Source organism: Moschus berezovskii, chromosome 1, assembly GCF_049115385.1.
Source record: "Moschus berezovskii isolate FMDL1 chromosome 1, NW_MosBer_1.0, whole genome shotgun sequence".
Taxonomy (NCBI): Eukaryota; Metazoa; Chordata; class Mammalia; order Artiodactyla; family Moschidae; genus Moschus; species Moschus berezovskii.
In genome coordinates, this window is record NC_142460.1 from 156,292,977 (window position 1) to 156,310,433 (window position 17,457).

Here is a 17,457-nt window from a genome sequence, read left to right on the forward strand (position 1 = left end):
GGAACCCTCCTACATTGTTGGTAGTAATATATATTGGGACTGCCACTTTGGAGAACATTATGGAGCTTCCTTAAAATAGTAAAAATTGAGCTACCATATGATCCTGCAGTCCCACTCCTGGGCTTGTGAAAAAAACATATCCTGAAAAAAAAAGCATAGTTGGAAAAGATACATACACCACAATGTCTACAGCAGCACTATTGATAACAGTCAAGACATGGAAGCTCTGTAAGTGTCCATTGACAGATGAATGGATAAAGAAGAGTGCTGTGTGTGTGTGTCGTGAAACATTACTTAGCCATTAAAACAAAAAGAAGAACAATGAAATCTCACTTACAGCAATATGGTTGGACCTAGGAGATTATCATACTAAGTGATGTAAATCAAACAGAAAGACAGATATCATATATCATTTATAAGTGAAATTTAATAAAAGTGATACAAATGAACTTATGTAGAAAACAAATACAGACATAGAAAACAAATTTTTGGTTTACTGAAAGGCACAAGGGGTTTGGTTCCAAAAGACATACATTACTATTATAACATATATAAGCAGCAAGTACCTAAGAGTTATAGCACAGGAAACTAGACTCGGTATCTTGTAGTAACATATAATGGAAGAGAATGTTAGTAAAGAAATATATATACGTACACACCTAAATAACTTTGGTGTACACTTGAAACGAATACAACATTGTAAATCAACTGTATTTCAATTAAAGTTAAAAAATTTTTTTTTAGGCCGTTGTCCTTTCTCCTTAGTGATTGTCTTAATGAAGACTTGGAATTTGTCTGCTGCCTCTTGGTCAGCAGAATTTTCTTTGCCTGTTATCTTGATGTTTGTTAAGGCAAACACTTTTTCTAAAATTATCGAACAATCCTTTTCAGGCTTTAAATTCTCCAGCTTTAGATGTTTCACCTTTCTTCGCTTTATGTTTTCATATAATGACTATATTTTCTCCACTTATATTAGAAGTCATAGGTATGCCTTTCTTGAAGCAGTCCTATACCAATATAAGAACTGCATTCAATATGAAATAAAAAGAAATCATGAAAAGTGCAAGGTTTTCATGCCTGCTGAAATAGCTACAGTGATCATTTCATGAATTTCCTTTTCTTTTTAAATGATCTTTAATGCTGGATTTCATTTATTTTGAAATGGTTGGCAGCCACAGCTGCAGACCTCAATCTTTCATACATATCAAGCATCTTTTCTCTGCTTTAGAGGATCACTTCCAGCGTCACTAGTAGCACTTCCTGTGGGTCTCATGGTATTATTGAAGGTTTCTCATGGTATTGCACTAAATATGATGTTAAATATGAAAGAATAGCAAGAGATTCCATTTTACTGTAACTGTGCAGTTTACTAAAGAAACAAAGTGCTCACATGGAGATGATTAGTGTTACACAGCATATTAAACCAGTACTCACTAAAAGAGCAACAGGAAGTAGCTACAAAATTATGACAGTAATACATTATGTACTATAGTTAATTTTATGCAGTTATGTTTTAATATTGCATCTTTACATTTGTTTACATTTCTCCCAACTGCAAATGGCGCCATGTGACAGTCTGTAAGTGTTTGTGTGGATAAGTTTTGATATATTTTAATTTTTTATAGTAGATTTATGTATATTTTATGGTAGTGACAAAATAATTGATACCGTTATTTTAAGCATTTATGATATTTCTATTTTTCTTAAAGTTTTTTGGTTGACAAGCTATGTGGTTTGCCAGTTAATTTTCAAGTTTTTGCAAATCTATAAAAAACTTTCCCAATTTATTTAAACTTGAAAAACTGTGTGGATTTGCATAGTTCAAACCCGTGTTGTTCACGGGTGCTGTATTCACTTACTGCCTTTCATTTGTATGTGTGTTGTTTTGTATTGCTCTGCTCATAATTCTAAATGTTGTTTATTGTGTTCTTTATAGTGATTAGGACTTCTAGGTTTTTTTTCTTCTCATTTCTAATCATATGTGCTTCTGTGAATTTGTTAATTTAAACTTATAGTACCTTTTGCTTATCCATTTGAGCAGTTATTAAACAAATGATTAATAATATTATGAAATGTAAAAATGTTTAAGTAGTACAAACTGAGAAAATGTGAAGAGATGCCAAAACATGATAGAAAACTGAATTTAAAGTCTCTAAGTATTTTTGATTGTATATTCTATCAGTGAAACATTTTTAACCTAAATTTCTAGTAATAAAACTTATGAAAAGGCTAATTTTATACATGAAATTATTCTGCCCATGTCTTCCCCACACTTCTCAGAAGGCTGTAGTTCTTATCTTGTAAGGAAATTGCTTAAAAAGTTAATTGTTGCAGATTTTCTTAGTTCTGAACTAAGTCTAATAAATAAAAATAGGAAGTTGTTTTCTTTTATCCTCATGTCAGTAGTCTGTGTATTTATTGTTTATTATATTTAGTGTTTGTTAAAGCATATATTTATTTATAAAATTAAATGCTTGTACTATTAGGTCAGTTTCTTTTTAATTTATTTTTAACTGAAGGGTAATTACTGGTGAGTTTCTAGTGATGAATGTCATTAGCTTGTCATCATGGTTTTAAGTTTTATATTAGTTTAAAGGAGAGCTTGTGCAGGAAGTGTCAGTGCCTCCATGTTTCTTGTTATTCACTTGTGATTATAGATTTTTGTTTTTGTGTCTGTTTTCTCCAGAAATTGTTGGATTTCCATTTTGTGAAGAGTTAAACATAGTATAAATCATAACTCCATTGCAATGATAATAAGTAACTTATGAACAACCTGTGAAGAATTCCATTTCTCGTGTCAATACTTTAGAGCATTGAACTATTTTTGTTCTCCTAGAATACCTCATATAGGATACCTCAAATACTATCTGTGACACAGAACAATCTGAAATATGGACCTAGTGAGGACATACCAATCTTATTCATTATTTTAAATATTTATAGTAAATTCTTTTTTTTAGATAAAAACAAAAAGTTTTATTTTGTTGCAGTGCATTGTTCAGTTTGTGTTGTCTGTATTACTTTGGAGACTACTCCAAGTTGAGGACGGTAAACAGAATATTAAAGAAAGGAAGCAGAGTTGGATATAAGAAATGCCAAAACAAAGGAATAATCGAGTAGGAAAGTAGTACAGACTCAAGAAGTTGTATCCAATTTGTACTGTGGAAAAGTTTCAGACTGGGAATAATATTATACCTATGAACCTTGAAGTATAATTATTGAAGACATAATGAAACATGTTGAAAAATAATACTAGCAGATACAGATACCATACCTATTCTCTACCATGCACCATTGTAAGTATTTTTCATAAAAATGTAATCTTGACATTTTCATGAGGTAGGTTTTCTGTATCTCCTTTTCACAGATGATAATATTGAGGCCATAAAGGTAGAGAAGCTTCTCTGAGGTCACAAAACTAGTAAATGGCAAAGCCAGGAACTGAACCCAGATCATTTAGCTCCTAAGTTCATATAGGTAGCCACTACTGTATTCTGCCTAATATGTAACTCTAAGTGTATAATCTGAAGTAACTGGAGATGGGTACAAGTAATAGTTACACCTTCAGCCAGATGATAACTTTCTGGTGGGTTTTATTACGTGTGTCTTAAAGAGATGGGAATACCAGACCACCTGACCTGCCTCTTGAGAAACCTGTATGCAGGTCAGGAAGCAACAATTAGAACTGGACATGGAACAACAGACTGGTTCCAAACAGGAAAAGGAGTACATCAAGGCTGTACATTGTCACCCTGCTTATTGAACTTATATGCAGAGTACATCATGAGAAACGCTGGGCTGGAAGAATCACAAGCTGGAATCAAGATTGCGAGGAGAAATATCAGTAACCTCAGATATACCGATGACACTACCCTTATGGCAGAAAGTGAAGAGGAACTAAAAAGTCTGTTGATGAAAGTGAAAGAGGAGAGTGAAAAAGTTGGCTTGAAGCTCAACATTCAGAAAACTAAGATCATGGCATCTGGTCCCATCATTTCATGGGAAATAGATGGGGAAACAGTGGCTAACTATTTTTGGGGGCTCCAAAATCACTGTAGATGGTGATTGCAGCCATGAAATTAAAAGACGCTTACTCCTTGGAAGGAAAGGTATGACCAACCTAGACAGCATATTAAAAAGCAGAGAGATTACTTTGCCAACCAAGGTCCGTCTAGTCAAGGCTATGGTTTTTCCAGTGGTCGTGTATGGATGTGAGAGTTGGACTGTGAAGAAAGCTGATCACCGAAGAATTGATGCTTTTGAATTGTGGTGTTGGATAAGAGTCTTTAGAGTCCCTTGGACTGCAAAGAGATCAAACCAGTCCATCCTAACGGAGATCAGTCCTGGGTGTTCATTGGAAGGACTGATGCTAAAGCTGAAACTCCAATACTTTGGCCACCTCATGCGAAGAGTTGACTCATTGGAAAAGACTGATGCTGGGAAGGATTGGGGGCAGGATGAGAAGGGTACGACAGAGAATGAGATGGCTGGATGGCATCACTGACTTGATGCATATGAGTTTGGGTGAACTCCGGGAGTTGGTGATGGACAGGGAGGCCTGGGATGCTGCGATTCATGGGGTTGCAAAGAGTTGGACATGACTGAGCGACTGAACTGAACTAGGACTAACTGAATAAATCGTGGAATTTAGCTAGTTTTTCTTAAAAGATCAATTATATTCTATTGATTTATATTAAATCTTTAATTAGATTGAGTTTTTTGAGACACTCTCATTATGAGAAATGCTTAAATGAAATAATCATAAACCAAAGTATGACTCAACAGTAATACTTGTATTGCTGGGAAATGGATTAACTCCCTATCTGCATTAATCATAATCAGCTGTATATTGAGGTTATTCCTTTGTGGTAATTTCAAGCATTATATCCTTCAGTTTTAAAATATACCTATAAAATCATGATGTAATTGATGAGTGACATAAATGATGCACATTTATTTTAGGGATAATTTTATTTTTACAAGTGTTAAATGAACTGTTTGATCTTTCAAACTTATTTCTGTGGTATTAATGTAATTTTGTATTTGTTCAGTAATAACACTTAATGTATGTCCAACTTTTGGATAGAAACTATAGAGATCACAAAGTTATAGCTCTCAACAGTGAATTTATGTTTAAATGATGAAAGAGCTTTGTAAACTAATAGCAGTAATACACTGACAACTTCAATAGTTAAAAAATATAAGACCCATGAACACCCAAAGGATAAATTCATTATGTGAGGTGTGAATGCTCCATACATCAGATAATGATTATTTAACCATTAAAATTAGATTTCCAAAGATAAATAGAAGTTTAGTCGTAAAACCTGGAAAGAGCTTATAGAGAAGATGATGTTTAGCCTGTAGAGGCGGAGATAGTGAGATACAGAGCTGGAAAGAGTGAAAATAGCCTTGTAGATTAGACTAAGGACATTGTATTTAGTACTAATAAATAAGTCATGTCCTAAACATTGTTGTCCTCCTAAGCACATGATACAGTGTCCTAGATCCTAGAGATACAGAGATGAGTAAGATTATAATAACACTTTTGTTGCATTGACTTGTAAAGTTGTTCTTTCCAAATGTATTTTTATATTGTTTCTTAATTAGTGTACATATATTTCTATGGGCATATGAATTTACTGATACTTCAGAAGTCTGAGGGTTTGCCAAATTTGGAAGAGTTAGTTTCAGCTTACTTAGCAGAGGTCTGATAGTAAAGAGCAATTTCTCTTTTGTGCATCATGACAGACAGCCACAAAATCTCTCCTGTAAATAATTTTTATAGTTACTTTTGTTGTTTTTAAATGTATAGTATAATTTAAATACAAAAGTTCAAAGGATATATTTAATAATAAAATATTAATGATAAAATGTAAAATACTCAGTTTTGTTTTGTAAAAATGTTTTCTACTGATCTTTCCAAAGATAAGAAATATATCCTTTTCTTTGTTCCCATGACACACAGTTATTTATGCCTTTTGACATTCTGAGGGAAAATTAAAATGAAGAACTCTACTGATCAATGTGATATGTAAATTCACAGATGTTAAACACAGACTGTGACATTGTGATAATTTAGATAATGATACCCCAGAATTTGGGATTTCTTCTAGTGATTTTAGGAACTCAAAGATGTTGATGTGGATAGTTTCAAACACTTTTTAATGCATCCACCTAAAGAAATTGCATGTCACTCTGTACATACCAAAAAATATACTTAATGTGTAAGATATGTAAATCTCCCACCCTCATCTTAAGAACTGAACTATTAATACTGCTAAAATGCTTCTCATCAGAGGTAATCAATGTCTTGAAGTTTGTAAGCATTTTTTTTTCTTACAAACCCATTAATCATTTACCACTCCTCATGAAATGTTTGTGAAGATGTAAGGATAGGAGTAGAGGCCAGACATTTGGTAGCACACCACTTAAATAACTGATATCAGTGTGGAGCAGGACATAATTTAAAAGGAGCGATATTGGTACTCCCATTACTGCTTTGACTATGTAATTTTCCTCATTTCTGTCTATGCCTAAAGAAACAAAAGTTAGCAAAGTTTATGATTAAGGAAAATATTGCTAGGGATCATTTAGATACGTTTATGGATATGAGAGTTGGACTGTGAAGAAAGCTGAGCGCCGAAGAATTGGTCCTTTTGAACTGTGGTGTTGGAAAAGACTCTTGAGACTCCCTTGGACTGCAAGGAAATCCAACCAGTTCATCCTGAGGGAGATCAGTCCTGGGTGTTCATTGGAAGGACTGATGCTGAAGCTGAAACTACAATATTTTGCCCACCACATGCGAAGAGCTAACTCATTGGAAAAGACCCTGATGCTGGGAGGGATCAGGGGCAGAGGAGAAGGTAACGACAGAGGATGAGATGGCTGGATGGCATCACCGAATCCATGGACATGAGTTTGAGTGAACTCCGGGAGTTGGTGATGGACAGTGAGGCCTGGTGTGCTGCGATTCATGGGGTCACAAAGAGTCAGCCACGACTGAGAAACTGAGCTGAAGTGAACCATTATTTTAGGCCCATTTTGACAGTATTATTTTTGAGGTAATTCGTTTGTTCTACCAAGAAATATTTGACTGTCTATTAACCATGCCAAAAATGGAAGATATAGCACTGAATAAACCAAAATCCCAGTCATCATTGGAATTTTCATTTTATTCAGGGGAAAAGCTAGTGAATGGCTGTATATTAGCCAAAAGAGTGTAACAAGTGATAATAAATGCTATGCAGAATAATAAATCAGAAGACTGAAGAAATTAGGACGGGAAGGATTATTTTAAAGAGGACAGTCAGAAGAACGTTAAATAAAGACTTGAAGGAGGTGATGGAGCATCCAGGCAAATATCTGGGGGACGAGAAAACAATGGCAAATGGCCCGTTGATAGAAGCATAAGTAGAATATTAGACAATAGTGAAGTAAACACACTGATTTACATACTGCACTTGATTGTTGTGTTCTCAGGACTTTTTAAATATGAAATAGTTCCTCCACTTTTTTTGTTATTTGCATCACATTAGCTTTTAGATGACAACTAAAAAACATAACTCACATTTTTATTTGTTTTCCCTCCATGGCATCATTTAATTTATTCCTATAGTATAGCCTCCTAAAACATAGCCTCTATTTTGTAACTGAAACTTAGGTCTAGTGACTTCGTTAAATAATATTTACATTCTATGGAAAGATAATTTCATAGGTGATGCTCTATACTTCATGTTTTGTCACAGTAGGTAGCTCATAATGTCACGTTGCCCGCTTATTCTGATTGAGCACTTGTTTGATTTAAGGTAATAACTGTTGAATCTTTTTGTGAAACTACTTTCCCCTTTTCAAGTCTCAAATTATTTGGCACTTTATTAACCTTCTGCTTATGTCAGCTTGCCTCTTAATGGTTTTAGCATCCATTGACAGTGTGTTCCAGAAATTTTGTATTTATTTTGACTATAGATACCAGTGTGGTGTGATGTCTAAAAATAGGATATTCTCTATCATTTATAAATTAGAGGATGTTAATCTCTGCTTATGGGATATACTAGTTAGGCATTCTTAAAAGTGTTATGCCTTCTGCAGGAGTCAGGGAGTAAAGAATTCTTTGTTTCCTGTTGTAAGGAAACAAGTTCCACCCAGAAACAGAAAACAATTTTTGTCCATTACTCACTTTACTTCAGTAGATTTTATTTCTTTAATTTTCGAATATTCATCACATCGCTCCCATTTTCTCTGTCATTATTGTTACTATATTAAACGGTCTCTCCTCTCACACTTTTGGTTTTGGATTGACTGCAGTGGAGAGTCACCTTTTCTCCATTTCCTTCACCTTTTCCTCTAGTTTTCACATTGGAACCAAAAATACATTTTTAAAGCTCATAGCTGTTGATGAACATCCTTCAGTTTAGTTCAGTTCAGTTGCTCAGTTGTGTCCAACTCTTTGCGACCCCATGTACTGCAGCAGGCCAGTCCTCCCTGTCCATCACCAACTCCCAGAGTTTATTCACATCCGTTGAGCCGGAGATGCCATCTAACCGTCTCATCCTCTGATGTCCCCTTCACCTCCTGCCTTCAGCCTTTCCCAGCATCAGGGTCTTTTCAAATGAGTCAGCTTTTCGCATCAGGTGGCCAAAGTATTGGAGTCAGCCTCACCATCAGTCCTTCCAATGAATATTCAGGACTGATTTCCTTTAGGATGGACTGGTTGGATCTCCTTGCAGTCCAAGGGACTCTCAAGAGTCTTCTCCAGCAACGCAGTTCAACAGCATCAGTTCTTCAGCGCTCAGCTTTTTTTTACAGTCTCTCACATCCATACATGACTACTGGAAAAACCATAGGTTTGACTAGATGGACCTTTGTTGGCAAAGTAATGTCTCTGCTTTTTAATTCAGTGACCACCTGTTTTCTCCAAAGTAAAGTTTGGCTTCCTTACCTTTCTTTGATCCAGCTCCATCTTTCTTCTTAGTTACCGAATCTGGTTTAGATTCCAAATGTAATGCATACTCCCATTCTATACTCCCATTGTTGTACTTTTGTTTATAGGCCTTCACTATTGTTATTGCCCCGAAAAGGTGTTGACCCTGTTTTCCCTGTCCAACTGCTTTTGCAGAGAATTGACATTCCTTTCTAAGTACTACATACCCTTGTCAAGTTCCTATTATTGTATTTAATTCTTTTACATTTTTTTAAATGTGTTCATCTTATCAATGAAATTAGTTTCTTTTGGGGATTGGAGAAATGGGGAGAAGTTGATAAAAGTTTAAACTTCCAGTTACAGGATGAATAAGTTCTAATGATTTAAAGTACAGCAATAGAGATCCAACCAGTCCATTCTAAAGGAGATGAATCCTGGGTGTTCACTGGAAGGATTGATGCTAAAGCTGAAACTCCAATACTTTGGCCACCTCATGCGAGGAGTTGACTCATGGAAAAGACTCTGATGCTGGGAGTGATTGGGAGCGGGAGGAGACGGAGACGATAGAGAATGAGATGGTAGGATGGCATCACTGACTCGATGGACTGAGTTTGATTGAACTCCGGGAGTTGGTGATGGACAAGGAGGCCTGGCGTGCTGTGATTCATGGGGTCTCAAAGAGTCGGACACGACTGAGCGACTGAACTGAACTGAATAGTACGTGTTACATACTTAAAACTTGCTAAGAGAGAAGATCTTAAATCTTATGTCACACATACAAAAAGTAATGGGCTGGAGGTGTTACCTAATTGAGTGGTGATAAGCTATAATTCAAAGACGCTTACTCCTTTGAAGGAAAGTTATGACCAACCTAGATAGCATATTAAAAAGCACAGACATTACTTTACCAAGAAAGATCCGTCTAGTCAAGGCTATGGTTTTTCCAGTAGTCATGTATGGATGTGAGAGTTGGACTGTGAAGAAAGATGATCGCTAAAGAATTGATGCTTTTGAACTGTGGTGCTGGAGAAGACTCTTGAGAGTCCCTTGGACTGCAAGGAGATCCAACCAGTCCATCCTAAAGGAGATCAGTCCTGGGTGTTCATTGGAAGGACTGATGCTAAAGCTGAAACTCCAATACTTTGGCCACCTCATGCAAAGAGTTGACTCATTGGAAAAGACTCTGATGCTGGGAGGGATTGGGTGTAGGAGGAGAAGGTGACGACAGAGAATGAGATGGCGGATGGCATCACCGACTCGATGGACATGATTTTGAATGAACTCCGGGACTTGGTGATGGACAGGGAGGCCTGGCCTGCAAAGAGTCAGACACGACTAAGCAACTGAACTGAACTGAAGTTTTGCAATATATGTGTTTTAAATCAACGTGTTGTATAACTTAAACTTACAGTGTGATATATCAATTATATCTCAGTAAAACTGTAAAAAGAATACAGAGTAGAAATTCTTAGAAAAATATCCTTGTTCTGCTCATGTTTTTATGCCTGAGGACCTGGTATAGTGCCAGAGCTTATTTGTTACTTAATAAATGGTATGAATAGATAAATGAGTGGGTGGATGGATAGTTTCTCCAAAGAGTTGTTTGCAAATCATTGATTTAAGCAATAGTGATATATATCCTCGGGCAAAGTCTGTTGAAATTAGGTAAGCAAAAACCACGTTTTACCAAAAATAGGTAACTTTTTTATAACAATGTCCATCAGCTGGGTTAAAAATCAAATGTCTTAAATTTATTCTTAGAAAATGTTTTAATTCTTTAAATATTTGTAATTTGTGACCACATTGAGTTCCCAAATATGATTCTTGGGAATTAGACAGTTAGCCTTCCACCTCTGCTAGCTGCATGAATTCTGCCTTGCAGTGGACCTCTTATCTTTTAAGATTCCTATTTTAATCCCAATTTGAAGCTCACAGTCTTCTAGTGCTTATTGTTGACTCTTGTCTCTGAAGCTTGACAGCCTTACCTACCCACACCCAGAAGTGTTCCCAGAACTTCCAAAATACGCCTTTTCATTAGTTTTTTGTCTCTCCGTTTGGCAGCAAAAAGAGAGTTTTTCTCCTTTGGAAGAGTATTCACTAGACAGTTATTCTGTCCTCCAATGCTCCTGGAGAAAACCAGGTGAAGCTCCATTGTAGAATTGAGAATACATGGATTTTACAAACCCAGAACCAGAGGAGACTTGTGGCTGTGTGATCTGGGACAGGTTCTTTAGAACTTATTTTTCTCATCTTTGTATGTTGGATTCTTTTTTCTACCCTTCTGCTAGCTATAGTGGGTTTTTCCTGCACCATGATGATGAATCTTTCATCATGACCCTCCCCAACAAGATTAAGTTTTCTTGCTTTTAGTGGAGAAAGGTCTAGAGAAGTGAGCTGTATGTCTTACCTTTCCCATAGCAGTTGAGGATCACCCTCTGTAGGCCTGCATCAAAATAGGTTCTGTCTTTTCTGCTGTCTCAGGCTTTTGTTACCTGGTTGAAACCTGTGGTCAACTGATAAAAAGAGATTTGGAGTGAGTGTGAATTCCTTGTCATTTCGAGCTGACAAGTTGGCCCACACTTGGTCTTTGACATTTGTTAGCATTTTGCATGATTTCTTATCTCTTTTTATCTCGGAACCTTTTCTTCCTGGGTTGTGCCACAGGCAGTAGAGTTTCTGTGGCTCATCTTTTCTTGGAAAGCTTATTCTTTGAAGTTCAAGTTACTTCAGCTCAAGATGGGATTAAGAAAAACTATAATTTTTTTATGTTGATTAAGCTATTTTCATTGTTTGTAGCATTTATATTCTAAGTGGAAGCTAAACACTATTGTTACTCTTTTGATTTTGCTTTTAGTGTTGTGTTTTTTTAATGCAGAAAATTACTTTTATGTTGATTTAATTTGTTGGTTCTTCTTTTTTTTTTTAATTTGTTGATTCTTTATAACTTCTGACTTTTTAAAATATGTTTGAAGAAAAGACCCACTTTGAGAATATTCTCCCATATTTTCTTCTATTTCTCTTTTTGTTGAGTATTTTTATTTCATTGGAAATTTAATTTTGTATAAGGTATAGTGATATCTAATGTTTTTCTAATAAAAAACAAGTTGTATTGTACAAAAATTGTTTATTGAGTTATCTTTCCCCACTGCTCATAATTCTGCTGTAACAGAAATGAATTTGTAACAGAAAATCTGATTAGTAGTGGCTCAAATTCACAGGCGTTTGTCTCACACAAAATAAATCTGCAAGTAGACAAAGCATGGTTAATACTACACCTTAACAGAGCAAAAACCTGTACTTTTTCCATCTTTCTCTCTAGGAATCTTTATCCATGTCCCCTCATGGTTACAAAATGACTTTTGAATATCAGTACCAAATCCAGTCAAAAAGGAAAGGGCAAAGGTTGAAGAGGTCATAGTAACCTACTTTTTCCATTTTAAAAGATTTTTTCCACAAGTCCCATCTAGGGAATTATTTTCTAGGCTACAAGTGTAACTTCTGTCAGTGACCATCCTTTCCTTCGGTTCATCAATTGAGTTCCTAAAGAAATAAAGTATTTTAGATATATGCAACCTCATGTTAATTGCGGCATTATTTACAGTAGCCAGATATGGAAACAACCTAAGTGTCCATCAATGGATGAATGGGTAAAGAAAGTGTGGTATGTACACACACACCCAAGAAATAGTTTTCAGTAGTTAAAAAAAGGAAATCTTGGAATTTGTGACAACATGGGTGGTCCTTGAGGTTGTTACACTAAGTGAAATAAGTCAGAGAAGGACAGATACCATATGATCCCACTTATTTGTGAAAAAGAAAAATGGCAACACAGAGGAAGGCTGAGCTCATAGATACAGAGAACATGTTAGTGTTTGTCATTGTGGAGCTATGTGCAAAATGTTCAAAATGGGTGAAGGGGGGTCGAAAGATACAAATTTTCCAATAATGAAGTAAGTCCTGGGGATGTAAAGCATGGTGACTATACTTGTTACTACTTCATTGCATATTGAAAAGTTGCTAAGAGAATAGATCTTAATAGTTCTTACCACAAGAAAAACAAAAAGTTTTTTAACTGTTCATGGTAACAGGTATCAACTACACTTATTGTGGTGATTTTTTAAAAAATATATGGAGATATTGAATCATATTTTATACTTGGAACTAATGTTATATATAAATTATACTTCAAAAAGTACAAATATATAGATATATATAAGTTCTCTAGAGTTTTTTCTTTGTTTTATGCTACATTTGAATCTTTGAGGTATACTTATTTTTTATTTAGATTTTCCTAAATGCTGATTTTTTGGGCTTCCTTTCTTCTTGCTGTTGGACCTGAACAGAAAGGTTATTTTCTTTCTGTTTCCTTGGGGCCCAGGTCAGGTTAAAAGCTCTCAGTGGTTGACTTTCACAGTTGGTACAAGGCAAAAGAAACTCTTGCCTGGTAGGCTTTTGTGAAATAGAAGCAGCAGGCAGACTTCAGAGATACCTTTGAGAAATACGTTACCTTTCCATCCTGCTACCCTCTACAATCTGTGTTTCCACATCCCCAGTTTAAAGAGCTGGGAAGTTTCAGACCGCCCCTTCAGTTCCTTTTTGGGAGAAGGAAATGACAACCCACTCCAATGTTCTTGCATAGAGAATCCCAGGGACAGGGGAGACTGGTGGGCTGCCATCTATGGGGTCGCACAGAGTCGGACACGACTGAAGCGACGCAGCAGCAGCATAGAGCTTAGGAGAGCTTATATGGAGCCTATAGAGCTTTAAGGCTATCTGAGGAGACCTTACAAATAGCTGTGAAAAGAAGAAGCCAAAAGCAAAAGAGAAAAGGAAAGATATACCCATTTGAATGCAGAGTTCCAAAGAATAGCAAGGAGAGATAAGAAAGCCTTCCTCAGTGATCCATTCCATTCCATTCCGTCGCTCAGTCATGTCCGACTCTTTGTGACCCCATGGACTGTAGCCTACCAGGCTTCTCCGTCCATGGGATTCTCCAGGCAAGAATACTGGAGTGGGTTACCATTTCCTTCTCCAGGGGATCTTCCCGACCCAGGGATCGAACCCGGGTCTCCCGCGTTGGAGGCAGATGCTTTAACCTCTGAGCCACCAGGGAAGCCCCTCCTCAGTGATAAATGCCAAGAAATAGAGAAAAACAATACAATGGAAAAGACTAGAGATCTCTTCAAGAAAATTAGAGATACCAAAGGAACATTTCATGTAAAGATGGACTCAATAAAAGAAATGGTATGGACCTAACAGAAGCAGAAGATATTAAGAAGAGGTGGCAAGAATACACAGAAGAACTATACAAAACAGATCTTCACAACCCAGATAATCACAATGATGTGATCACTCACCTAGAGCCAGATATCCTGGAACATGAAGTTAAGTGGGCCTTAGGAAGCATCACAACAAACAAAGCTAGTGGAGGTGATGGAATTCCAGTTGAGCTATTTCAAATCCTGAAAGATGATGCTGTGAAAGTGCTGCACTCAATATGCCAGCAAATTTGGAAAACTCAGCAGTGGCCACAGGACTGGAAAAGGTCAGCTTTCAGTCCAATCCCTAAGAAAGACAATACCAAAGAATGCTCAAACTACCGCACAATCGCACTTATCTCACACTCTAGTAAAGTAATGCTCAAAATTCTCCAAGCCAGGCTTCAACAGTACGTGAATCATGAACTTCCAATGTTCAAGCTGGTTTTAGAAAAGGCAGAGGAACCAGAGATCAAATTGCCAACATCCACTGAATCATCAAAAAAGCAGGAGAGTTCCAGATAAACATCTATTTCTGCTTTATTGACTATGCCAAAATTTTTGAGTGTGTGGATCACAGTAAACTGTGGAAAATTCTGAAAGAGATGGGCATACCAGATCACCTGACCTGCCTCTTGAGAAACCTGTATGCAGGTCAGGAAGCAACAGATAGAACTGGACATGGAACAACAGACTGGTTCCAAATAGGAAAAGGAATGTGTCAAGGCTGTATATTGTCATCCTGCTTACTTAACTTATGCAGAGTACATCATGAGAAACGCTGGGCTGGAAGAAGCACAAGCTGGGATCATATTGCCAAGAGAAATATCAATAACCTCAGATATGCAGATGACAGCACCCTTATGGCAGAAAGTGAAGAAGAACTAAAGAGCTTCTGATGAAAGTGAAAGAGGAGAGTGAAAAAGTTGGCTTAAAGCTCAACATTCAGAAAACTAAGATCATGGCATCCGATCCCATCCCTTCCTGACAGATAGATGGAGAAGCAGTGGCAGACTTTATTTTTTTTTTTTGGCGGGGGAGGGGCTCCAAAGTCACTGCAGATTGAGTGCAGCCATGAAATTAAAAGATGCTTACTCCTTGGCAGTAAAGTTATTGACCAGCCTGGACAGCATATTAAAAAGCAGACATTTGTCAACAAAGGTCTGTCTAGTCAAGGTTTTTCCCGTGGTCACGTATGGATGTGAGAGTTGGAGTATAAAGAAAACTGAGCACGGAAGAATTGATGCTTTTGAACTGTGGTGTTGGAGAAGACTCTTGAGAGTCCCTTGGATGCAGAGAGATCCAGCCAGTCCATCCTAAAAGAGAGCAGTCCTTGTTGTTAATTGGAAGGACTGATGTTGAAGCTGAAACTCCAATACTTTGGCCACCTGATGTGAAGAGCTGACTCGTTTGAAAAGACCCTGATGCTGGGCAAGATCGAAGGTGGGACAACAGGGGAACAACAGAGGATGAGATGGTTGGATGGCATCACCAACTCAGTGGATATGAGTTTGAGTAAACTCCAGAAGTTGGTGATGGACAGGGAGGCCTGGAGTGCTGCAGTTAACGGGATCGCAAAGAGTTGGACACAACTGAACGACTGAACTGAGCTGATCGAGCTTAGCATCCCATGTAGTACTCATGTAATACCAAAATTAACTATCTTTGTGAGGTATTTAACTAAGTGCCATGCTTTTCCCTTCTTTCTGTTCCAGGCTCTTGAGATTCTTTTTTGTTGTAAGTATTATTACTCTTTCATGGGACACCAACAGAGTTCAAGACCTCATTTGTATCCAATTTTCCTAACCACATTTTGGCCTGGAAAAAGCAAATAGCCGCAGATTGTGAATAATCAAATAAGGAAGTTCACAGAATTTCTCACTCTCTGCCTTGTGAATTTCCATTTTTCCACCAAAATATTTTAGGCTGGAATGACAAACCTCTGCTTGATTCAGCTGTCAGTTTTGTAATTTAAATTAGATGACACAATCTGGTGATACCAAGAGCCCATGGTAGGCTTTTTCTTTGAAAAGTTAATAAATTCAGTACATAAACTATAGAGTTAAATAAAAGTTCATAGTAGTTAGTAGAAATAGGGTTGAAATTTCATATGTGGGAAGTTGGTTATACTCTTGAGATTCATAACTGTCATATGTGTAAAAGGTGCTGTCACACATATCATGAATAGTTTGATCTGAATTCAGTAGCAAATAATCCTTTCTAGTTAAACTTCTTTCTTTTTTTGCTCTCTTCTTTACTTTAAATTATCTAAACTAGTTCCCAAGTACAACAAAACTTAAACTGTTATTTTGAATGAATGACTTAGAATAGTGAATTAAATACTGGTTGTAAATAATAATTTTAAACTCATTAACAATTATTTAGCAGGTGCAGACCGAAGCAAGCAAAAAGGAGAAAGCTATCATGTACCTCTTGGTATCTGTCCACATATACTTTGAGAAAAAATGTTCCTTTTCCAGTAGGAGGAAAAAAGAAATCGAACTGGATGTCATATATCATATTTAATATGTTCTTTTTTGTTCTTATCCCTTTTAGGACAGTGGTGATTATCCCCTTACCATGCCTGGACCTCAGTGGAAAAAATTTCGTTCAAACTTTTGTGAATTTATTGGAGTCCTGATTCGACAGTGTCAGTATAGCATAATTTATGATGAGTATATGATGGACACAGTAATCTCGCTTTTGACTGGTTTGTCAGACTCCCAGGTCAGAGCTTTTAGGCATACAAGTACTCTTGCTGGTAAGTAACTAACACTTTATTTCCTTTTCATTTAGTTTTGATAAATATATTCCATTCTAGTTAAGCTTTATTTAGATGAAATATTCATTTAAATTAATTACTTTGCTCTTGAACAACACAATATTTCTCCAAGATTTGCATGAATGGTTTTATGCTCTGTTGAAGTAAAATTTGTACTCATTTTGATAACTGACATTTATTAGTCTTCAGAATGAAAATTGAAATTTTCTGATGAAGGTTACCAAATCTCTTTCTGAATGTATAGTTATTTTCTTGCATTTTTATTTTATAACCAAGTAAGTTTTAGGAATCCAGCAGGCCATATTCTTTGATAAAATCAAATAATAATTGAAATTCCAAATTCACAGGTTTTTTTTCCTACTTAATTACATGGTTTCATTGTTATTATACATAAATGTGTAAATATTTGTTTATATATATATATATTTTTAAACAGTCCCATCTAATTGTAATAGGTAATTGTGACCTAGCTAGGATTCTTTGTATTCCTAGGG

The 17,457-nt window shown here is 36.3% G+C and overlaps 1 protein-coding gene across 1 annotated transcript in view; it reads left to right on the forward strand.

The window, feature by feature from the left end:
• The window catches only part of STAG1 (STAG1 cohesin complex component), a 503,309-nt gene that overhangs the window by 306,937 nt on the left and 178,915 nt on the right, over nucleotides 1-17,457 (forward strand). The window contains exon 7 of the mRNA XM_055413256.2: nucleotides 16,738-16,942. Coding sequence (XP_055269231.1) covers nucleotides 16,738-16,942 — 205 coding nt within the window. The remainder of the gene's footprint in view (nucleotides 1-16,737; nucleotides 16,943-17,457) is intronic.